Genomic DNA, 26,525 nt, shown 5'->3' on the forward strand with positions numbered 1-26,525 from the left:
AAATATCATACTAGAGGTAATACCTGTTTCAGTTGTATTTGTGTATCTGTAAAACTTCTACCAGAATGTTGATTCTCATTAGAAATTTCTCTTGTAAATTTTCTAGTAGAAAGTTAATTCTCTTTAAAATATGCTCGTCTAAATTTTCTAGCGGAGCGTCAATTCTCTTTGGAAGATGCTTCTCGACAATTAGGGTTTACACATTCCGTAACCTAATTTATTTTACCTCACAAGATCAAGATATTATAGGCCTTAAAACTTTTTCGAGACCAGGAAAACTCAATTTATAATCCAAAATATGTGCTAAAACTCCCCAATTTATGGCTCTATTCAATACCCCTAGACCCATCCGTAGGTATCACTGAAAAACGTGAGTTCTTGACGTTGCACATGACCTGGCCGTAGGTGACCTTGACCCGTCCATAAGTGTTTCTGAACTTTTACTTTATACTTCACCATTTTGCGTAGAACACATTTATTCGATATTCGATTGAGCTCATTCTTTCTGTGTTGGCCTCGTCTCTTCGTGCTCTATAATATGGAGGTTAAAAACTTTTGATATTTTTTCATTTAAACTTATGCCTAGGTTATGAGTAATTTCCTGCATATAAGTGACTCAGGAATTTGTGTCTTAAGTCTTTAACTTATCTACGACTAGATTGAGTAATATTTTTCCTAGCCGTAAGTGCTTCAGAGATTTAAAAAATCTTGATTATTTATATGTTTAATTATTAGGGTACTTTCCTAGTTGTAAGTCCTTCCACAGTTTGCCTCTGCAATTTTGTTTTTGAACTCTTACTTCGCTTTTCATGCTGTAATGGAATTCTTTCTTCTTATTTGGTTGAACTAGCTTTAAAACAACAAAATCAAAGCATACTGATACGAAAACTAACACAAAGACAATGAATTAATTAGCGTATGAACCTATTATAAACAATGCACATATCAAGTATACCTTAGTGATCAAGAATAAATATCTGTAAGACATCAATGCTTATAAACAGGAGGGTTTGGCGTGTCATGCAACGGCTGAGATATATTCATTTTTCCAACTAGCGGCTAAGATCTTCCCACCCCACCCAATGGAATCTCAGATTAAATAATCCAATGGTTCTACATAAGACCAACCCACAAATAAGTTTGACGGCCCACCTCTAAGTTACCAATGCTTGGTACCCATCTCAGAGCAAGTCTTATGGTGGAATCCATCTATTCCAAGTGTGGAAAAATTGTGAAATGTCAAGTCTAGTGGCTTCCAAATTGGTGTTCCATGAAAAATACAAGCAGTGTTCCATGGTTTCATGGAATGGTCCATGGAATCCATGGTAGTGGTAATCAGATTAGCATAAAACGTTATTCAGAATAACGCACTAGAAGACGAAAAGCGCTAATCAGAATAGCACACTAGAAGACGAAAAGCGCTAATCAGAATAGTCCTCAGTGCTATTCAGAATAGCGTTTTTTTTTATCCGTAGATTTAAAATGAGCCATTGAAAATCTAATGGATGAGAAAAAACACGCTAATCTTAATAGCGTTGAGCGCTATTCTGAATAGCTTTTTTTAGCGCTATTTTGATTAGCGCTCAACGTTATTAAAATTAGCGTTTTTATTGTTCCACCACTACACTTGCGCTTCTATCTACAATTCCAAATTTGAGGTGGCGTGGAAGATGGAAGATGGACTCTTGCGCCATAAGACTTGCTCTCAAATAAAAGAAACGTTTCATTTGTTTTGTTTTTTGCAATTGAAATATTTCTCTGATATCCAAAACCTAATATCCAAAACCTAGAGTGATTATCTTCTCCAATTTCTCTCATTCTTCGTCCACGAAAACCAGAATCTCCGATCACTCTAAATACTACTCCCTCTGTTCCTAATTAATAGGCTCATTTTGTTTTTAGAGAAAATTAAGAGAACTAATCATTGAAAGTGGTCCTCATGACACTTGGAAATAAAACAAGTGAAGTGAAATGGTCCCCATGACACTTGTTAGCAAAAGAAGTAAAGTGAAATGGCCACATGACACTTGTCATCAAAAGAAGTTAAGAGAAAAGTGGTCCCAGAAAACTAAAGTAACATTTGACTTTCCCAATTAGGAAACCAGCCTATTTTTTTGGAATATCTATTTATAGAACCCAGCCTATTATTTAGGAATGGAGGGAGTATCATTGAAGGTAAGATTCGCTAGAATTTCCGGAAAAAACCCTTCTTCTCTTTTTTCATTCAAGTTCTTAATGTATGATTTTTATGGTTTCCACCATTTTATCAAATTTTATGCGTTGATACTCAACTTTTCCCCTAATTCTATCTTTTTCTCATTACGTGAATATATTAAATCAGATGCGCTTAAACATATGGATATCGATTTTGTTATTCACAGTGGTGTTATGCTTAGAGAAACCCTGGATTATCATGATACTTTCATCTTCTATTGAGTTCAATTTCTCTGCATTTGAAGATGAATTTGGCTATACTTGAGTCTGATAAAACATTTCTTTCAATTATATTGCTCTATTCTATGAGGTCATGATATAATGTGTTTTAAGCTAAAATTTTAAAGAGAAGTTATGATCCTAATCAGTAATTTGATCAAGGAGTTATCAATGTAATCTATAAATTGTTTATAGTTTGATTAAGGAGTTTTTCAACATGGAAAGAGGGATTATGCCCTTGAAACTGTTTGAGAAAATGGCTAAGAAGGAGTATTGGGGTGTGATACAGGTCTGATTGTTTGTTATCTGCATTTTTCAGTGTATATAAATTAGTATGTGGTTTTTGTTTCATAGATGCTTAAGATTCTAAGGAGTTGTTGACAAATATCATGCTCCAACAAAACCACCCGTTTTTCCCCCTGCACCCCCTCTCATTTTATGTTTTTTTTTATTGGTAGGGATGGGGTTAATCTAAATAACAACATGATTTTTTCATGATCGAAGTTGAGCATCCCCCTATTTTCCCAAAACGAATTTGAAGAGCTCTCGATACAATATGGAAATTTGGAGAAAGGGGAGCTAATCTGTTCCAACCTCTTTGCACTGTTTCTAAGTGAACCAGAAGATGATGAAATCTGCAGTGATCAAGGGATTGAACTCTGAAATGCACCACCTAAGTAAGGTTTTTAAGTGCGTTTACCTTGATGTTCGACCGCAATTAAATTTAATCGTTTTTCATCCTTTATGAGGAATTATATCTTCAAATTCGGTCTTAAGTTTTACTTCCATTCAAACGAACTAATATTTCTTATATAACAATGTCTTCTTCTATGAGTGTAGGTGTGGAAAGCATGGCCTTCTATATTTTGTGTTTATAACATTGACTAATGGTAAGGGACATACCTATTGATTCCAAAAGTCTCAACCCCTATTTTTGTGATCCTCAACCATTTATAGAAGAGATTTAGAAATGGTCATATAATGATACATACTTTCTTACTATGAAATAACAGTAAAGCATTTTAAAATATTGCAGGGGATGTTAAGAGCTCTTTAATATGCAATGTGTCTGTGTTAAATAACAAACACGAGGCATTTTCAAAGGGTCCGTCTTTGCAGGTATGAAATCTGGGTTTGAAATATGAGATACACCGCCTCAAGTAAGGTTGTTAAGTGTATCTAGCTCGATGTTTAACCGTAATTAGATTTGATTATTTTTTTTGACTTTTTTCTGAGGAATTGTAACTTCCATCAGTGTTTTTTTCTCTCCGTGAAATCTTAGTCAATGTTTTTAATCTGTTCCTTTGAACATCACTGCATTTTGTATTGCTTCACTTTCACCAATCATCAAAATCTGTGAAATTTGAGGTTTGTAAAAACAGAATTGGAAAATATATTTTGTTGCCCGGTAAAATCTTAGAACGATTTGTTAATATGTTGTGTTCCTAACGTAGAAAATCAGTCAAACTAAATTTACACTCCTTTAAGGATATGTTTTGACTCATCGGCAATAAGGCTTAACGAACAAAACTGAGTAAAAAAAAGAAGGGAGAGTTGTTGATGAATGGGCCATTTAGTTTGTATCATATATCGAGGTTATTAGCAATTTGGTTACATCCCAGATTTGGATAGCAAGTTGTTGGTTTCAGTCATTTAGTTATGCATGACAGGGTGTGTACATTAATCACATCATCTAAATTTCAACGTTAGCGATTAACAAAATAATTGTTTGTTTTCTTCCAGACATTATTATATGGTCATATCTTTTTATTTTCATTGTTCATCTTTTGTTGTTTTTCAGTCAGCGGAGCATGTAGGGCAACCTCCAAAATCAGAAGACAAAGGTCAAACACAATAACAACTCTTCTACACATACCATCATTTAGGTTACCACTTTCAAGCCTTTATGACAAATTTTTGAAATTCGCCGGATGTTATGGATATTGAGTTAGTATTTTGTTTATATTTGTGTAGCATTATTTATCTATTTTGCTTGCTTAACGTAAATAAGTTTTTGACCCCAGGAATAAGTCGTTTGCGGTATATATAGGCAAAGGAAATGTAATGTGTAAAAGATACTTCTCCATAGACAACTAACAACCTATATTTACATTATATAGCCTTTCGTTCTTCATTGGGCATTTTTGTGGTTCTTAGATTTATCTGATACACACGGTGTTCACATTTTTTTGGAATTGGATTCACTGGGTTGTTACTTGAGCATTACATTTTTGCAGGATTTCACGGAGTAATCAGCTGAGGTTGATTTTACATTACATAACCATCGGTGTTTTGAAAATGTTTAACAACACAACTTAGGATAATGTGAAATAGCTCATTCCTTGACGGAGTAATCAGCTGAGGTTGATTTTACATTACATACCCATTGGTGTTTTGAAAATGTTTAACAACACAGCTTAGGAAAATGTGAAATAACCCGTGATGTTACGTCACGGGACATTCCCTAGTAACATACATTACTTTTTCTTTGGATAATCGGAGGTACTAGTACCTAAGCCAAGATTTTATGATATTTGTTAGAGCACAGCTCATTCGAACTCGCAAGTTTTGTTGTCTCAAGCTTGTTTTCATGCACAAAACTATATCTTTATTTCTAGCCTAATAAAGTCAAGTCTCGGATTAGGATTAAAATATGGTAGTCAAATATCAGACATCACTGATTAACCCTTGAAGATTAAAAATTGAAGAACAAATGAACACATTTGGAGAACTTCATCGAAAAAGAGGTATGTGAAAACTGAACCATCCTATTTACTCACGGTGTTTCCCATTCTATCTTACGAGACTATTTCGTATGATTTTAGTAGATTTAATATTACAAAGAAGAAATTTCGAGTCAAGCTTGTTTTGTTAAATCTCTCGAAATATGATTCAAGAAATGGATGTTCATGGATCATTAACAATCTTGGTTAAGAACAATTTATTGTTCATGAACAATTTTTGTTTCAAGTTTATCATTTAGAAATTTCCCATGCAATGATATAAATATTTATTATCTATGGAGATCGGGAATGTTTCGAATTGCTTAAAAGCGAGTTTGCGGAACATATTGAATTTTACACACATGGTAGGTACGCATATCCAGTACACGAAATTCTGAAAGTATGATAGGTGCGCATACCCAATACGCATACCCGATAGTTCTAAGATCGCGAATGAGAGGGAGGTACGAATAACAAGTACGCGTACCCCTGGGATATGAATTCATGAATGGTTAAGGGTACACATAACCCGTACTTGTATCCCAATAACCTGAGTTCACTGATGCTTACCTGATGCGTACCCACCTAGTACAGAACTAAGAAGATGCTCATAAACTATTTTTGCAAATATGTTTGGCATTGCTAAACACTTCTAAAAAAACTTCTATTGTGAAGATTTTTTTTTGGTTGATTAGATAAGGTTACATGATTTTTCCAGACATGTCACGGCTGCAATATTCCATGTCATATCTTTGGAGGTCGTAAATACATTGAACCAACACTAAAAGCGATAATCAACGAATATGGAACTGAAAGCTTTATAATATCAACTAATTATTATAAATTATGCACTCCTCATATTGTAATTTTTGTTATTGAGAGTTCGTTTTACAAGTAAGTCAGAAGTTTTCAAATTAAACACTATTTGCGCCCAGAAATATTTCCATGCAAGAACACGATTGATTTGATGATGGTGATGATGTAAATCAGGGTTTATAACATGAAGCAAGCATAAATAAGAGAGACACGGATTAAACGTGGTTCGGCAAGTTTTGCCTACATCCATGGATGCGTTGATGGTTAGCATGCATAACGGGCTGACAACCTAGATAGCAAATTGGTTGGTAACATGGCTAGATGGCTGAAAATCTTGAATTCCAGACTGGATGACAACATGAATGGCAATCTGAATGGAGGACTTTACCTGTGGACTTGGCCGGGGGATTGACCGCAGGACAAGGTCGGGTAACTGGATCTTGAACTCTTGATGTTGACTTTGACCATTGATTGATGATTGACTTTGACCATTGACCAGTAGATGACTTTGACCATTGACTAACGATTAAGTTCATGGCACACTGGGAAGGTTGCGTCTACTGGCCAGATGAAATGCTTGGATGATAGCTAAATGGTGGTCCAAATAACTTTCTGGCTCAATATGTGGTAACATTATCATTGTACAAACAAACACTCAATACTTTAAATGTATAAGGGCAACTCTGTGGGCATACCCAAATATGTTGGTCTATTGTGCCGGGTACATGGACAAACTTGCTTTTGTATAGTGGGAAAAGGGTTCCTCGACCCAATCTGAACCAACAACATGAGACCGTCATCCCATATTGAGACGATGGGCGTCTCAAATTAAGTCAATCCTCGTTTCAGGTAGGGTCGGCCGTTCCTAACAGCTACAACGATGGCTAATTGTTATTCGAAGACGCCTATATGTCCATTTACCTATATAAACACACGAAATCCACTAATTCTAAATGCACTCAACTACTATCATTTCTCTATTTAAAAACAAAAGAACTTCAAATTTCTTAAATATATCTCTTGTTTTCATTCGTTTCGTTCATTATGGATCCTAATTTGGAATATGAGTATGAGAGAACGACAACCAACATCATGATACAATTATACAAAGGGAAAGTTTCGCGTGATCCATAACCAAGAGTTCTATTGAGAAGAAGATATATGTGGAGATTCCAAGAGGAAGGTTACAAACAAATGATGCACGATTATTTTATTGATATAAGTGTGTACTCTGATCAAGATTTTCAACATCGCTACATCCCACATGACACAACACTTGGTTATGCGCGTTATTGGAGAGCATTGTCGGGAAAACCCTCAATTTAACTATCAATTTTATGTAAAAAACATACGAGGACATAGTACTGAACAAAAGGTCACTGCATGCTTAAGGATTCTAGGTTATGACGTGCCTACGGATGCATGTGATAAGTACATTTGTATGGCCAAAACAACAGAAAACCTGAAAAGAGGAGGCCACCCAAATACACCATAATATTTTAAATATCAACCTATAAGTCTGTTATCTTAAGTGATCGTCTAAGGAAAAATTCGAGACAATATAACTTAAGTCTTGTATACCTTGTGTGATTTTCTATGGACGAGGTCGAGACAACACGGAAACAAGATATTTACTTAAAAATAGTTACGTAAAAACCGGTTGACTATTAGGATCAGTGTCAAGTAATTCGAATTAAGGTACAAGTGTAATTTATTTTAAATTATAATTGGGGAATAATAAAGTAGATGGCACAACAAAGATTTTGTTAACGAGGAAACCGCAAACGTAGAAAAATCCCGGGACCTAGTCCAGTTTTGAATACTCTCAGAATCAAGCCGCTATACAAAATCTAATACCAGCATCGTATAGTTGAGACCAAGTAGACTACCCTTAGCTAATTAGTTTCGTCAGTATCCCTGCGCCTTTGACTTCGAGAGTCGCGCACGTGAATGGGTTACTCCTTTGGCTCGTACTCCAAACAGCGAAGGAATGAATCTGTTTGGTAACCACTCTGATCAATCTTTGGTAAAATATATGTTTGAGTTGTTGAAAAAGGCTCTTCCGATTTAAACTAATAAACTCCTTTGTCTGGTTAGATCAATCCAAAACTTGATTACCGAAATAACCAATTTCCGGTTTCGCAATCAATCAATATAGAACTTGAAACTAACTATAAAGCGGTGCCGATCTTACACAACTAGACAATCAAGTCTATCAAAGATAAACACGATTCTAATTGGATCTCACCAGATCAAGGTTTGTGCACTAAATTCACAAGATACGAAAACTAATAAGAAAATATTATTTGTCTTCAAATCTTCAATTGCCTTCTCAATAACCTACACAACACAACTTGAATCCTCCTGTGATCAATCACACACAAAATGGAGTCTGTTAACAATGGAGTATCAAAAGATGTCTTTAGTTCCGCAAATGGTTCTAAAGATTCGTCGATACTTTGATCTAGTTTGAGTGACCCTTATATCAGAAGAGAAGGTTCTCGAGAATAATCAAACTAGGTGCAATCAAAATAACAATGTAATTATCTAGTTTCCTACCAATGGTACTCGTAAATCTTTTTGATGCCACATAAGTCTTTAAACGAGAGGTCATAAGAGATTTCTCCTAATTAGGATACTTTCCTCTCCGGATAGACGGCTCCACCAGAAACAACACGAATAAAGTTTTCCTGGCTCTTAAAATAGTTGCAAGAAATGAAAACTCAAGTATTTATAGACCAAGGTTATTTGGAAAAAGTAAATTCCAAAACCAAAAATATTCTCAAGATATTTCATTAAAGTACCTAAATTCGGTTTTCCTATTTCCAATTAAATGCCAAAATATATTTTCAAAATCTTTCTTAGAAAAACTTCCATTATTAGCTTCGCACATTAACTAATAACCTTTTCCAGAGGATGTGATTTAATTGATGGTAATTAATATATATATATATATATTTGAAAATCACAATCAAATGTTTTTCAACATTTTGGTTTGGGATCACCTTGAGTATCAAGGAATACAATTAATGTCGACATCTAGAAGTTTCTCTCAGCAAACCCTAATCCCAAGATCACAGAAATCATAAAGAGATATGTGAATATTAGAAACTCGGTTTTGCTCCTTGGGATCGGTTATTCCATGACTCACAGTTTAAGTTGTGACCGGCTATACCATGCTTCCCGAATCATGTTGTGACCGGTTACACCATACTTCCCAAAATATCTTGTGATCGGTTACACCTTACTTCCCAAAGTAGCTTGTGATCAGTTACACCTTGCTTCCCAAAGTAGCTTGTGACCGATTACAACTAACTTCCCAATGTAGCTTTTGACCGGTTACACCTTGATTCAGAAAGTAGCTTGTGACCGATTACAACATGCTGCACATTATAGGCTATGACCGGTTATACCTTAATTTCAACATAAGTTAAGATAGGTTCTACCTTGTCATCTTGTATTGGTCATCCAAAAGATATTCAATAAAGAACCTAACCAATCATGATTTCCATTTCGATTATGAATCAAGTTCATACATCTACTTCCTTAAACCAATGTAATAATACATAGTTTTCTGGGATGAAATCACACATATATCTTATACATAATCAAGTAACTAAATACATATATTATGTTGATGTCGTATTTACGAAGTTCAAAATATGGGCATTATACTTCGTAATTCAATAAATTCCTTGACACTTTGATTATAATTATATGACCAAGTATAATCACCAGAGCATTATATATATATAGCTTCGCATGTTATTTTTCAATATAATATGACTTGAAATATATGTTAGGACTAGGGGTGTCAACGGGTCCGGGTCCTCCCGGGTATCACTAGACCCGGACCCTACTTATAAAGGTCGGGTCCGGGTCCGGTTCCTTTTGTGGACCCAGAACCGGACCCGTTTAAATACCCGGGTACCCGTCGGTTCCGGGTGCCCATTGGGTCTAAAGAAAACTATTTAAAAAATCTCAAAAACTTAATATATTTCTCTTTTTAGCTTGGATTTAAGTAATTTTTATAAAAAAATATTATTATTTCTTATGAATGTACTAAATAAAGATTAAATGTAAGAGAAAAAATTTAAATGAGTAAAATATCAAAGCTAAAACTAGAAAAAATACTGACAATTTTGCTAAAAACATGAATAAAAGAATGAATAAATGGGTACCCGATACCCGCGGGTACCCAATGGGTATTACCTGTTTGGACCCGTTTAAATTCGGGTCCAATCGGGTAATTACCCGCCGGGTCCTAAGTAGCTAATGGGTCCAATTTTAGGACCCGGAACCGGACCCTAATATACCGGGTCCGGTTCCGGATCCGGGTAATGGGTACCCATTGACAGCCCTAGTTAGGACTATAAACAAGTCAAGTCAGTATTACTAACCTCAAGTGGAAGGATGATGTCTTCGTTGCAGTCGTTACTTCTTTTCATTCTTCAGGTCTTCGGAGGAATACTTGTATGTTTCAACATTCCTAGACTTTCTAGTCTAACCTAAACGAAGTTGACTCTGATATTTAATCAAGCGACTTTATATGAGTTTTAAAACTAGAATATGACAATCAAACTTGACATACCAATGCTTGGTGGGTTCAACCGAGCTATGCTCTAACAATACCAAAATCTCAAGTTGTAGTCAACCATTTTGCTCCACGTTTTTTACAAAAACCAACGGAAGATGATGTCGACCGACTACTAGTTGAAAATAAGAAGAGAGGTTTTCCCAGAATGCTAGGTAACCTTGATTGCATGCATCGGGTGTGGCATGGATATCCGTATGCTTAGCAAGGTTAATATAAGGGACACATACAAAAATGATTGTGGTTCTGGAAGCGGCATCTTCTTATGATTGTTGGATATGGCATACTTTTTTTGTCCTCCCAGGTTACAACAACGACATCAGTATCTTTCACAAATGACCACTATTATAAGAATTGAAATACGAAAATGCTCTAACTGCTAATTTCACCATTAACGAAAATAACTATAACATGTGGTATAATCTGGCGGACGAAATTTATCTAGCGTGGTCAACTTTAGCTCAAGCTTACGAGGAAGTACCCTTACAGAGGGAATTTGTCCGTGCTCAAAGGTTATTTAACAAAAAACAAATGACGTGTGGGAAGGATGTCGAACGAGCATTTGAAATTTTGAAGAGGAAGTTCCATATAATTTGTGAACCATATCGTTCATCTCAACCAATAGATATGAATAGGATTATGCTCACCTGCATCATTTTGCATAATATGGTAATTGAGAAAACTCGAGGGGAGGAAAGTTGGACAAGTTATCCAGATAAGGATTTGGGGAAAGAAGTTCAACCTGCCTGGGTGTAAGTCTAGAATGGTAGAAGAGAAAAATTCAAAACAAAGGTTTATATTTACGACTAAGGGAGGATATCACTCCATACTTGTGGGATAATTATGGAAGAAGAAACCCTCACATGATTTTGTTTTATTTCTTTTATTTGAGGATTTAGTTTTCTTTCTTTTAATGAGATTTAGTTTTCTTTATTTCAATGTAATGTGATTTGTGTAATTTGATTGAACACGACTGTTAAAATTGAAATTAAGGATCAAATTTGAAAAAACAACACGAAATTGAAAGTAAAACTAAGGATTAAATTGAATTTAAAACAAAGGATCACATCGAAATTAAACTAAATACTGCCAGAATTTAAAACTAATTACTAAGCCGGTGTAATGACAATATTGGATTCCTCATCTAAGGTGTCATCCTCATCATAATCAACGTCACCTGGTGTTGGGCGTTGTTGTGCCTTCTTGCCATAATTTCATCAAATTATTCTTGCCAGAATTTCAGTTGTGGTCTATTCATCTTTGTCGTATTCATTCCCATTATTCCTCTCACTGTGTATTAAAATATTCTTTTCAACTGCCTTACGACCTTTCTTCATTTCTGAAAACATTTTCTTACGCTCAACTATTTTGACAGTATAATTCTTTTCTCGTTTTTTAAAAAAAAAAACTTTAACCCGAAATTATGAAGTTGATGATTGTGCAACATCTTGAGATTCCTTTCTGATTTTTTTTTTTTTGCTCACCCACTCCATCCCATCTACTAGAAGTTTCATTAACATTCAGATTAAAATTACCATGTACTGATCCACCAGTGTTGGGATGAGAGTTTGAGTTTGTTTATGGTGAAGAATAAGGAGAACCTTGAGAAACATGTTGAGATGCACCGCGTTGGGATTGACTACCATGTTGGGATCCACCGATCACGTAAGGGGATTCTTTTGGTACAACATATCCATCCAATAGAGTAGGGTTGTATCGGTTCAGCTTTCAAATTAAACAATTTGAAAAGCAACTTACCACGCCGATATCAGTATCACCGCCCCCTCTTTGTCGGTTCATTTGCATCATCAAAGCTACCCAACTGTTCAGGTCTTTGCGAATTGTACCAAAACGACTTGACAGCGGAAGCATCACGGTTTTTGGATTCCTAGTTTCCTGAAAATATTATATAAAAATGTCCCCTCAAAGCGTATGGTGTGGTAGTTGAACACCATTGATAAGATCAAGCGTAAATGCTACGTGGCCCCTGCAAATAGCCTTGTCTTCGTCCAGACTAAACTCTTGACCGCGAACTCTTTATGATGAAGTATTTTGTGTTTTCAATAGGGTTGCCATTTTTTGAGCGTTTTTTTTCTTCTAAGAGTAAGGTGAAATCAGTGAGATGTTCGAGATTAAAAGATTAAAAGATTAATATTGAGGAGATTTTAGGAGTTTGAGATTAAAAAGTTAATATTGAGGTAAAATTATTAGAAGATGTGGGTGTAGAAGGTATGATTTTGGAGTTGAAATTAGTTTTATTTATAGACAATGGAATTAGATACGTTGGATGAATAAATGTTGACGGCTAAATGAAGGAAGCTTGTCTTAATGTGAGACGTGCGTCGTCTCTGTATGAGCTGAGCATCGGCCCATAAAAAGCTAACCACACAATCAGTGCGGTCATCTAAGCAACCCGAGACGTGATGAATAAACTCTTTTATTTGGATTTATCCATTCCTTTTACTCGTTTGTCAGTTCCATTGTAGGGGGAGCGGAGAAGGGATGTGTATATAAATGAGCAAATCTGCCATTTTACCGGTCCAATTACATTTGCTATGAGAAAACTCACAGAACACAAAGTAAAGAAAAATTATTATAACGGTGCATAATACGGGTACAAATCTAGTCTTCTCTTAACTCTCGTCTCTCCCCATTAGTGTCAATTTTTAATGAATTTGAAAAAAATCTAGTCTTCTCTTAACTCTCGTCTCTCCCCATTAGTGTCAATTTTTAATGAATTGAAAAAAATAAGTAATTAAAAAAGAAAAAACATTCCATTACGAGTGAATTTGGAATTTTGGCCCTTGCTAGGCCTTGAAAGGACCAGAGAGTAAGAAAATATAACGAAAAGGGTGAAACGTTAATTCAATCAAAAGCACCGCTAGACTAGAATTATTAGCCATCATACCGAATCAAACTCCCTTCTTCACTTCCAATCTCAAGATTGTTTCTGGTTCCAACCTCCAAGCCCCAAGAATCTGAACCTTATTTTATAAAAAAAATTTCGAGATTAATCGATAAAAATATTTAACTCCAATCTCTGTCTTCTGTATTCAATACAAAACTTACATTTCTTCTTCTTCTTCTTCTTCTTCTTCTTCTTCTTCTTCTTCTTCATTTGAATGAAAGTACAATTTCAGCTGATGATCTTCATTCTTCCTTTCTGTTCTCTTCCTACTAATTTGGAACAGATAAGAGTATTTTCTTGCTAATAAAACAACAATCAGTGATGTGTTGCCAATCCATCTGCAAATGTGAATTGAGCTAACCCTAACCCTAAATTCCATGTACCAGAACCAGCAATGGCATTGGCAACTGAGAAGAAATGGTTATTTACTCTCTTCTCTGTAGCCTTCATTTCCTTACTATTATACATCGCTGCAATATCTGATTTCACAACCCTCAGATCATCAACATCATCAACCCAATTTACTGCAGCGGAGAGTGGTGTTCAATACGGACTTTCTACTCCACCTGCCTTCGCATATTACATCTCTGGTGGTAGAGGTCACAAAGGGAGGATCTTAAGGTTGTTATTGGCTGTGTACCATCCGCGTAATCGTTACCTTCTGCATCTAGGTACGGACGCATCAAGCCAAGAACGAGATGAGTTAGCTCTGGAAGTCAGGGGTATCCCTGTTGTCAGATCCTTTGGAAACGTTGATGTATTAGGCAAGCCAGATCCCCTCACTTACATGGGATCATCTAACATAGCTGCAACTCTTCGAGCTGCTGCTATTCTTTTGCGGGTTGATGCCGGTTGGGATTGGTTTATCACCTTGAGTTCTAATGATTATCCTCTCCTTACTCAGGATGGTATGTATACTTACCTTTGTTGAACAGATCACTTATCAGAACTGAATTTCAGACACTTACCCTGAATATGATTAACCAATATGCATCAAACAACGATAAGTCATGAATCTATAAATTCACCGGAAAATAGAAGCTTTTTCCATTACCCAGATATATTACTAAAAACATAAAACAGATAAGTCATGAATATGATCCCCTCACTTGACATTCTTTATCCTCAAGTCTTAAATACTAAAAACATAAAACAGATCAGAAACATTCACCATTAGTCTATTTTCTATTTAAGAAACATTCTTGTTATACGAATGGTCGAGACCTTGACTATTTTCTATTTCCTTGAAAACCCATTAGTCTGTGTGTGTTTTTTCCATGGGTTGATGTTTGAAACTCCTCAAAATTCCACTCTGTTTCTACAGTGACTTGTTTTAGCTCTTAAGCATATTATATAGAGTTCGTTATTGAAGATAAAAGTTGGTTAGTTGCAGGTGGGGCGGGCAATGTGCTTACTTATCACCGGTCATAACTTGATAAAAAAACCCTTGTTCATTGTTATCATTAAATCCCAATTTTAGTGAACTGCTGTTATAGCCAATTATGTTTGTTGTCCCCAGCTGTCTGATCAAAACAATTTTTTTTTTATGTTTTCTGTTATGAGCTGAAATTGAGAATTGCTTAAACAAAAATATTTTAGAAAGATAGATATGTCGATATTGGCATATTAAGTGTTCAGTACTTCTGATGCTGCTGATCTTCAGATTAGAAGAAATGAGTGGAACATCTTTTTCTTTTTCACTGAAGTAGGGACATATGATATGTTATATTTATAAGGGCGGTTGTACAGATATAAGCTCACACCATTGGATGTTGCCGTATCAAAAGAAAAACCGCCTATTACTGGAACGTAGTTGTTAAGCCTTGGTGCCAATGATTTTTTTAACTTGCAAGTTCATCACATCTTTGAGAAGCACAAGATGATGAATGGCTATTGCAAGGTTGATGGACTGCTTGACGAGTAGCCTAGGATGGTGATGAGTTGGTATAACTTGAAATGTATTGAAAGAACATGAGCGAGGAGGCCAAGGAGGATTAAGCGGACAAATTTCCTCTAACACGCAGTTGTGTGACCCGTTTTTGACAGTAATATTGCAAGAAGCTAAGAAGTGTTCCTTTGTGGGTTATATCTATCTAAATCGTAATATTTCGCAGTAATTTTTCGTCTTCAGTGTCACCCAGCTTTTGCCTATATATAAAACCATTATAACAGCCACTGTGATGCGAATAATGGTAACACTATTACTTCTTGGGTAGCCAAAATCTGTTGTTAGTAGAATCTGTTGGTGCATTAAGCTAGACTAAGTCGGCTTCTTTACCAAGAAGCAATTTTGAGAAAATGAACTCTGGCCTACTGTTGTTACAGTTATGCTTAATGGCGAATTTATGTTCCAACAACAAGGAGAAGGAATTGTGGTCTGTACACGTTAATTAAGCTACAAGTGTAGTCAACACAAGTCTTAAATGTTATGTTTAGTTATTATCTTGTGAACCATTACGGGTCTTTCATCATAATTTTATATGTTTTTTTTTTCCTTTTTTTATCTATATGTTTCTGTACTTTAACATTTCAATGAGCTGTCTGGATGATGGGGTTCTACTCCTTGTTCACATGGCAGCTTTTTTTTTTTTTTCATTGTTCTAGGCTCTGTGATACTACATCATGTCTTCTGAACTCATGCATCCCCAGTGAATTTTGATACAAAGATGGATGTTTAAGAATGTCCCTTTTTTTTGTTGTTGTTTTTCATCTCCTTATATGCATTTCTTGCCTCCTACAAAAGATATACTTACTGACTTGTGTTTATCATTTTCTTTTCTTTTCAGACTTGTCTCACGTGTTCTCCACAATGAGCAGAGACTTCAACTTCATCGATCATACAAGTGACCTAGGGTGGAAAGAGTAAGCAAAACCCTTTTGCATGTTTTTTTCTTTTCTTGCTTATGATTTGATCTGCTTATAGCTTATCCCAGAGTTCCGATAAATAAGAGTAATGGATGGTCACTGGTGTGTTTGATAATGAATTAAGCACCGAGTATCTGGGAAAATCACGCCTATGTGAAAACCAGTTCATGCTAGAATATCACTATGGGGATGATCTTGTCTAAGAAAATACACCCCTTACAAGGCATTCCTCTGTGTATGCAGTGACCACAGTTTTAAGATGTTGATGTAACCCATTTTTAAATATTTGCTGTTTGCAAACTCACATGCACGTAATATGCTCGCGTGTAATCCTTCACCCTATCATGTTCACTCACTTGAGTTCTTTATCTGATATAATTTTCTTGTTGCAGGCACCAAAGGGTACAGCCTGTTGTGGTTGATCCAGGGATTTACTTAGCTAGGAAAACCCAGATCTTTCATGCTTCGGAAAAACGGCCTACCCCAGAAGCTTTCAAATTTTTCACAGGCACATTTTTCTCTTTACTTTTGAATTTTACTTAGTGTTTGCTTCTTCTTATCGTATTCCTTGACACCTTTTGTTTTTCTGAACAGGTTCACCATGGGTCACATTGAGTCGTTCCTTTGTAGAATTCTGTGTTCTTGGATGGGATAACCTTCCTCGGACGCTTCTTATGTATTTTACGAATGTAATTTTATCCCAGGAAGGCTACTTCCATTCAGTCATTTGCAATTCTCCAGAGTTCCAAAACACGACCATCAACAGTGATCTAAGATACATGGTGTGGGACAACCCCCCAAGGATGGAACCTCATTTTCTCAACATTACCAACTATGATCAGATGGTGCAGAGTGGAGCAGCTTTTGCCAGACAGTTTGAGAAAGATGACCACATCCTAAACCTTATTGATAGGAAGATTCTGGGACGTCAGAGTCCTTATCGAGCCACTCCAGGAGCATGGTGTGCCGGTAAAAAGAGCTGGTGGGTGGATCCGTGCTCTAAATGGGGTGACGTAAATGTCATTAAGCCTGGGCCTGGTGTTAAGAGATTCGAGGAGTCCATTGTTAGGATGGTCAGTGACGAGGATTCCGAATCAAGTCGGTGCAAGTAGTGCCTTGCCTTCAGTGTGGATCTTACATGATAGGGAGACGGAGAGGGAGATATAGAGATCGCCACCATTAAATCAGATATTATTTGTTGGGTCCTAGTTTGTAGCTTCTCTTGTTTTATGATTCTTCCAAACCAGTGATTGCTCTAAAGAATGAGAGGGATGTGGGCCATAAGGCCCGTTAATTCTGTCGACATCTTATAATCAGACTTGTGTCTGTTGTGTTAGTGTTGTGAATAGCTGCCAGATCGTGTACACTTTTAGGGCACAGACATCACCAATTGTATGCATATACGTGTATGAAAGTATCTTCAGTGAGCAGTGCGAAGATAAGGTCCCGCCAACCCCCACCCATGTGTAATAGGTGATTAAGTTGGCCAGTTCGGTACGCAGGTATCCTTCCACTTCTCATTCTTTTTTGTTGGTTTTTCTCCTTCTTCCTTGTTCCTTGAATTTTGTAATACTAACCTCTAAATTTGTATGAGGATCTTTGGTGATCTTGTATGTCTATTTTTTGTTTCCAAGAAATGCGCAAGTCTCCCTGAAATGTTTGGGTGGTGGTACCACATCGCACTAAATAGTGCAGAATGAGTTTTTCATTTTTGTGGACTCTAAACTTCTCTCCTCATTGGTGATGTTTGGCTAGTAGGTGCTGACTATCCACTATTTTGAAATAATCTTTTTATTATTATTACTTGTTCTAATATATTGTAGGCTGGGGAATCGGTTAATTTAAACTGTAAATTAAAATTTGTTAACTTGCTGGTTTCTCTGTATCGTTCCAATTTTATCGGATGTTCCCGAAGGGACAACTTGATGGCTTTTAAAATTATTGGATTTGCGAATTGCAGCAATGGTTTCCACATGTGAAAATTACAGGGAGACCCATTCTCCCAGACTTTTCTACTATGAAACCTACGCTCAGAAAAACACATGCGCGCACCCTTTTTCTGGAAGAAAATTATTCTCAAACCCATAATTTCTGAAATTATTTTCGGTCTTTTTTTTTTCTTCTTCTTCTTCTCAGATTCGTATCTCCCTACAGCTTTCTTTCCTATCTATCGACGGAGTCCAAAATCTCGATTGAGATTAGAAATTGCAGCAACCAAGTTGGGTCCGTTTGTCAACTGGATTGGGTGTATTCAAGGGTTCGTTTGTGATGTGAATCATCTACAGTTGAGGTAATGTTTGAGAGGAAGAAGTTAGGGTCTGATCTGTTGATGTAATTGATTATGAATGAAGTTTTAGAAGATCAGATAAGGAATTTGGTGAAGTTGCAAAACTAAAATCAACAAAGAAAAGGGGATCTGGGACTGATTGATTAAATGGGGTTTGGTGGTTGTGTTCGAAGAATCGGGAGCTCGAGATGATGTAGAAGTTTGGGTTGTATTTTAACTCAAGAGAGCCAGGAAAGAAGAATTTCTTACATCCCCTCTTTTCTCTGTCCAAGAGATGTTGTTGCTGTGGTTGATTGTGACAGTAAATGATGATGAATGAGTCTAGTTTATAATTCCTGAAAGAAGTGGAGTTATTGGGCTGTGTTGAATGTGAAATTGCAGGAATTGGAGAGCTGAAGGAGATGGTTTCTCAACATACAACAACACCATCATGTAGCGTATATCAACTGTTCGACAGAAAAGCTGAACCACCATCTTATTACCACCTAGTTCGCAACTGCTATAATGGTTGTTGCTATGGGCATTGTTGATTATCTGGGTCGTGTAAGAAGAGGAGAAGAAACAAATGCTGCTGCAGATGTTTGTGTGGGTGTTGTGTGTTGTTGTCGTGGGTTTGAAACCAGCAAGATATCGAAGGATACATGTTGTCTATGGTGGGGTTTGGTACAGTTCTGGCAGCGAGAAAAGAAGGAAGAAAAGGGTGCAGAGTGATTCGCAAATTTGGTTAGTGCTGTGGAAGATTTGGTCAAGGCTAAACAACAAGAACATAACCAGCTGCAGCTGCTTGACCGCACCGTTTCCTTGCTAGTTTGTTGTGCGTTTGTGGGATGAGTACAAGGGTTGTTTGCAGCGGATGTGGCGTTAATTAGAAGCCAGTAGGGTGAGCTAACTTGGGTACCAATTTGTTTCAGCATCAGATAGAGTTTGGGTCCTTGAAAATAGCTAAGAAAAAGTGTAACTGCCGTCAGTTTCATGAGATGAATGGCTGCAGATTGGTGGTGTTTAGTGTTTGTATCGAACAAGGATTGTTGGAGGCGGTTTATGGTGCGACATTACAGGGTTTAGCACATCAGGTTTTGACAGAAGAAGCATTATCAACGGCAGCTTGGTTTGCTGCCAGGATTTGACTTGAATCTATGATGTTTTATTCTACGTCTGCAACAATGGATATGAGGGTGTGCTTGTTGTCCGAGATTGAAGAGTATGATTTTTGTCGAGATATAGATGGGGAGCTGTGAAGTTGGTGGCTAGTTATGCATGACACGTTGTTATGACTGCATAACATGTCAAGATCAGATTTGGTTTTTAGTCTGTTGGGTGTTGTTTTAAGTTGTTATGCAGCTATGAAAATGGATGCATAACCTGTTATGCATCTACAAAATTTGTTGCATAACTTGTTATGCAGTCCAGAAAACGGTTGCATAGCACGTTATGCATCAACTTTTTCGTCACTATTGAAACCAACAAAAACAAAGACTGCACAACTTGTCATGCACCTACAATAATATCTTCATAACATGTTATGCAGTCGTGAAAATTGATGCATAACATGTTATGCATCCGAAAATATGGCTGCATAATGCATTATGCATCGAGAAATTTGTTGCACAATCTTTTATGCATCGAGAAAATAGATGCATAACCTGTTATGCATCCGAAAATATGTTTGCATAATGCATCATGCATCAATTTTTTATGTACGCACTAAAATCAACCAAAACAATGGCTATATAACTTGTTATAGATGCATAACTTTGTTATGCAGATGGATAATTTGTTATGCAGTCGAGAAAATGGTTGCATAATTCGTTATGCGTCTGCAGAATGTGTTATGCATCTTTTTTGGTGGCTGCATAATGGTTATGCAGTCAATTTTCGAAATTTTGCCTAAAATGATGATCACCTCCGATTTTTTCGTGAAAAACAAAAATTTAATATTGTTGTTTGTACTCGTTGCGTATCTCTCTTAAAAAGATTTCCAACGATATAAAATTTGTAAAATTCCAAGGCGCGGATTTTTAGATATGTTATATCCAAGTTGCGTTGCCAATTATATCCCTGATGCATAGCCCGTCATGCGGATGCATAATCCGTCATGCATACATTTTTAATAATTTCATATAATTATGGTTGTCACGGTACCTAAAATTAATTGTGGGCCTGAGAATGAGAATTTTTTTTTTTGGGTCTCCCCCTAATTTCCCCTTTCTACATCCTTGTTGAACCGATTTAACTTGGATCTTAGATGATTTTTCTTCTCCCAACAACATCACTACACCAAGCTATACATGTTTCTCAAACACCTCAAATAGTTACACTTTTTAGCGTGAAGAAGATAGATGTCGTTAGACTTCTGTTTGATTTCATTTTAATTTTTTGATTAATCTTTCTTACAGATGAAGGGCTCTTTCTCAAACCATTTATACACACAAAACGTATGACTTATACATCTGGTGACCAACGATAACAATAACTGTCACCTGGCAGTTACCACACGTACAACAAACACAATTACGACCACACATACTTATTTCTTAATTCTCACCCCCCACCACCCACAAGAGTAGGGTCTATGGAACACCAGAGACACTGAGCTTGTGCCTGAGAAGAGAGAAATGAGTTGTGGATGATAAAGCTTTAGTGAAGATGTCAGCTATCTAATCCTGAGTAGAGAGAAAACGCACATTTAAAGCTTTAGAAGCAACTAACTCTCGGACAAAGTGAAATGTTATTTCAATATGCTTCATCCTGTTATGAAATATAGGGTTGAAAATCAAGTAAGTAGCTCCCATGTTATCACACCACAAGATAGGAACTTCGGGAGTTGAGAAGTGTAGTTTAGTCAGCAAAGATTGTATCCAGACCAATTCAGAAGTGGCATCAGCTAGAGCACGATATTCTGCCTTTGTGCTTGATCTTGAGACTGTTTTCTAAAACACCAAGAAATTAAATTGGGACCAAGAAAGATAGCTATACCACGTGTAGAGCGTCTATCAGTCATGTCACCTGCCCAACCTGCATCTGAATAGGCTTGCAATTGAAGTTCCATAGACCTTATAAACTGCAGACCAAAAGAGAGAGTTCCCTGTAAATACCTCAATATTCTTTTGACAGCTGACCAGTCTGCATTAGAAGGATGTTGCATATGCTAACATTCCTTGTTAACAACAAATGCAATGTCACACCTGGTGATAGTAGCATACTAAAGTGCACTAACAGTGCATCTATAAAGAACAAGATCTTCACATGGAGTTGAATCACTATCAGAAGCAGAAGAATAGATAGGCATAGGATATGGTTTGGTAACATTCATTTTAGTATTAAGAAGAAGATTGGTGATATACTGTTGTTGAGACAATAAGATTCCTGCAAAGTTTCTGGTAGCTTGAACTCCCCAAAAGAAGTGGAATTCACCCAAGTCCTTGATAGCAAATTCCTTGCTCAATATAGCAATTAAATGATCAATGTCAGAAGGAGAACTACCTGTGACTAGTATATCATCCATATATATATTAAGATATAAAGTGTATCTTTACTTATAACTTTGTAAAAGAGAGGTATCAGTTTTGGAGGAGACAAAACCATTGGCACTAAGAAAAATACCCGCCTCTGAAACCAAGCCCTTGGTGCTTACTTTAAACCATATAGAGATCTCTGAAGTTTACACACATTATTAGGAAGTAATTTATCAGTATAACCTGGTGGTTGTATCATAAACACCTCTTCAGATAAATGACCATGTAAAAAAGCATTTTTCACATCTAGCTACTTGATCTGCCAATTCTTGTAAAGAGAAATATAAAAAAATATTCCTGCAGTTGTTGGTTTGACCACATGACTGAAGGTGTCTTGATAATAAATCCATTCAACTTGATTATAGCCCTTTGCAACCAACCTGACTTTGTACCTCTCTATGGAAACATCAGCTCTTTTCTTGATTCTAAATATCCATTTATGCCTAATGGAATTTTGGCCTGAAACAACAAGAACCAACTTCCAAGTTCCATTTTGCAGTAAAGCATTAATTTCTTCATCCATGGCAGCTTCCATCTAGGATCTTTGCAAGCCTCAGTATAGTGGGTAGGTACTGTAATATCTTCACAAATAGACTGAACCTCAAAACCAAAAATTCTTGGTTTGGGTTTGGATATCCCCATTTTACTCCTACTGGTCATATGATGAGTATTTGTAATAGGAAAAAGAATAGTTGAAGCAGACTCATTAGAAGTTGAAGCTGAAGAAGTAACAGTTGGAGGAGATGATAACATGTCCACCTCTTGGAAACAGTATCAACATCAGATGGTAAAGAACTTCCAGGCAGTATAGACGGTGTAAGAGATATTGTTTTGAATGCAGAATTACCAGAAGTATATGGAAGTAGTTGTGCATATGGAAAATCACAGTCATCAAATCTGACATCCATAGAAATGATAATCTTATTTGTGTGTGGATTGAAGCACCTATATCCCTTGCGCATGTGACTGTAACCAAGAATAGTCACCAAGGAAACGAGGTCATACGTACCAAACAAAGTCAAGATTTTAATAGGACTATGGGACTTCCTAGGCCACCCTTGATTACTTATAAATTTTTATTTTATAAAAGAATTTTTATTAAAAATTACCTAAAATTGTTTTACTTTATTTTAAATAGAAAAAAAAAAGAAAAAAGAGTAAAAAAATACCAAAATACCAAAATTTTGGAAATTTCATAAATAAGATAAAGAAATTTACTTTTGAAATATTTTTTATGTTGTAAAATTTTTATAATTAAGGAATTTTAACCCCTGCAACTAAACTAATGATAAATGAGCTTCAAAAGGAATTAAGATAAAAAGAAAAATATTAATCTTGTCTATTTTCTATTAATCTAGATGCACGCGCGATGCGCTTTCCAATCTGTTCAAAAAAAAAAACGAGTTTTTTATTCTTTCGATCAATAGTCTCCCGATCTTAATATATCTGATCCAAAATTTTCTTTTGACTAGAAAGCCTAGAATACATCAATTTATTTACTGGTATGGACATAATCAATGAACCAACATAACCTAAGAATCCTTTAATTTCTACATAATTTAATATAGATACAACACGGACCTTAAAATCAAAACCAATGGATTTAATTCCACTTGTCATTTCATATAATAACTACCAAACCTGATTTTGTTCGTCAAAAAACATGGCCCCTCTCCATAAAGCAGGTCTGATTTCTATAGTTGAAGTACAAAAAATCTCGACCATATAAGGAATTGGGTAAAAAATGCGAGCTTTGAGGGGAAAAGTTTTGTCACATCGTGTCTACCTCAGTCTTTCACCTAGTTTCCAAATATATTAGGGAATTGTGTTGTCTGAATTCTGCATGCCTGATTCACATTCACTTGAGGTGCATAAAAATCAGTCCGGAATTCAATAGATTTTCCTCATTGCTTCTTGGTATGTATATCAGTGTGTTCTTCCATGGATTTTATTTGTCACTCCATGAAATTCAGTTCCTGCATAATTTGATATTTACACAACAACTAATGGAATTAAAGCCAAATTTAGTGATTGTTGTACCATATATCAAGAGTTAGTAACCAATGTCAGATAAATGGCCCCGTGGCCCCCGTCGAAATATCATTACATTATTAAGAAAAATAGAAAACAATTCTTAAACCCTTTTGATGCGAGTTCAGATTCAAACTCAAAAGTTATCGAAATATCAATGTAAGTTATTGACATATAAGACATGTAAACTATAAAGCATAACACCGTCTCAAAAGTACATAGGTGAATTATCTAATAGTTGTAGTATAAATGCAAGTTATTGAGTTCACTTTCTGATGATTTATGTACTTTATGCGCCAGATTTCTTTGAGAAGCCATGAAAACTTATAAAGCGAACATAAAATATAAAATGGAATTTGTATCAAAGATTTTAAACAAACCCGCTTAAATTCTTTGATACAGGTGTCTCCCGGATAAAAGGAGTTTCTGCTTAAAAAAATGACCATCATAGGAAACGTCCGTCCCATTTCAGCAACCAACTAATCAATTGTTAGAATCAGTTTAATTTGAAAATACAGTATCATCCACTAAATTTAATTTATCACATATAAAGATCTAAAATAACATTTCCTAACTGACATAATGAATACTTTAAACATGAAGATATGTACACATGGGATGGCCGATTAAGTTACAATCTTACCCGGGGTCTGCTCGGTTAAATTCAAATCTGTGAATGTATTCTAGTTTTTTCTAATCCTAAATTTCATTTCAAACTAAGGAAGTCTAATCAAAATTTCCCTAAATTTTAGTCCTTTTACCAACAATCCGTTTAGTATTATGAAATTACAACAACACAATACCTTAAAAGATAGAACTAACTAAAGAAAAACATTTTATATGCGTTGACAAATCACATCACCAAGTCACCAGTTCACAAATTAAATTAATGAATAAACCGTTTCTTTTTCTTGATTCACTACCAACCAAAGATAATAAAAATTCGGAAAAAAATACATAGATAAAATCAAGGATCTATATAGATCAAATGAAAATATTTCCTTGATGCTTCCAACAAAAAAAAATTGAAAATCCTTCGGATACTAATCAAGAAAAGAGAAGGAAAAAAGAGTGAAGAGAATAGTACCGTAGATATATATTGAGGGTATCGTCTTTCATAATCTCCAGAGAAATTGGTTTTTCCAAACATCTCTAAATTACTTGCAAAAGATTGGAATTGATTCAAAATCCCAAATCCGTTGGAATAAACCAAATTTTAAACCTTTTTAATATGAATTGAATCCCAAATCGCATTATAAAAGCCAATTCAAACATTAATTTGAAAGGAGATTGAGAAATTCGAATGAATTAGATTGTAATTCACAGTTGATCAATCTTGATAACTGAAGATACAAATTCAACCTTGATTGGAATTGGACTGTAAGGTCTGACGAATTGTATTCTTAGATTACACAGTTAATGGTAGAGGTGTTGGAAGAAAAAAGCAAGCTAGAGAGGAAACGAAGATAAAAATATGGTTTTGCAATTAGGCGGTGAACTTAGGGGCAATTTAGTAAAAAAGAGGTCCACGATCCAAAAAGATCAATTTTCTTTATATAGTAAGATTTAAACAAGTATTCTTTATGATTTTAAATTGGGTCCCACGAAAAATGGATCTATAATATGACTATAAACAGAAGCATCACGTTGTTTTGAAACATAATAAAATAGTATAAAGGACAGAAATATTGAAATGGAGGGAGTATTTCTAAATCCACCGAACAGTTCTTCTGAAACACAAAAAACTGAGAACGAAGATAGGTTCGGCTAGGGTATTTGCAACATTCTGATATCTCTAATGCAACGCTTCGTTCTACTCATAGTTTTATATTTGTGACTTTAATCAATGATCAAACATTTAGGATTAAACGATTAGTTGCAGTATTTTTTATTTTGATTAGTCAAGGTGTATGTTTCCAAATCTGCTGAAAGGTATTTATATGATTTAAAATAATTAAGGGTAACATAATAATTTACTCGCAACTAAGACACCCCTTATAAGCATACCCTAAATAGCTAATCATTTTGTATGCCTCAAAACAACTTTCAATATTTATGGTAATAAAGCAAAATTTAATGGGATAGGACCACAAACAACAAAAAGCAGCTCAAGCCCAAATGGACCGTTATCTTCAAAATAAGGGGGACCACCCTCTAGCCTAGGTATTCCTTAATAGACGTAAAACAAAATGACTAGATTCACACAACATAAGAAATTGGCAACAAAATTGAAAAATCGTCAACCCGATTGACAAACGCTACCGTAATACCCATATTACAGGGATTTTAGCAATGTCTGTGACAAAAATGAATCCAATGAAACTACATCTCCGTCATAATTAATTATGAAATA

The 26,525-nt window shown here is 35.7% G+C and overlaps 1 protein-coding gene across 1 annotated transcript; it reads left to right on the forward strand.

Moving 5' to 3' along the window:
* Window positions 1–13,437: 13,437 nt before the first annotated feature.
* On the forward strand, window positions 13,438–18,142 carry LOC113303109 (beta-glucuronosyltransferase GlcAT14A-like). The gene is made up of 4 exons (XM_026552107.1): window positions 13,438–14,382; window positions 16,261–16,336; window positions 16,732–16,847; window positions 16,934–18,142. The coding sequence occupies exons 1-4, from the start codon at window positions 13,869–13,871 to the stop codon at window positions 17,449–17,451; spliced, it is 1,224 nt and encodes a 407-aa protein (XP_026407892.1). The 5' UTR covers window positions 13,438–13,868; the 3' UTR covers window positions 17,452–18,142.
* Window positions 18,143–26,525: the final 8,383 nt, after the last annotated feature.

This window comes from Papaver somniferum, chromosome 8, assembly GCF_003573695.1.
Source record: "Papaver somniferum cultivar HN1 chromosome 8, ASM357369v1, whole genome shotgun sequence".
NCBI lineage: Eukaryota > Viridiplantae > Streptophyta > Magnoliopsida > Ranunculales > Papaveraceae > Papaver > Papaver somniferum.

Coding starts and splice junctions, on each gene's coding strand:
- LOC113303109 (XM_026552107.1), top strand. CDS start 13,869: ATGGCATTGGCAACTGAGAAGAAATGGTTATTTACTCTCTTCTCTGTA. Junction 14,383..16,260: donor TCCTCTCCTTACTCAGGATG/GTATGTATACTT, acceptor TTTTCTTTTCAG/ACTTGTCTCACGTGTTCTCC. Junction 16,848..16,933: donor AGCTTTCAAATTTTTCACAG/GCACATTTTTCT, acceptor TTTTCTGAACAG/GTTCACCATGGGTCACATTG.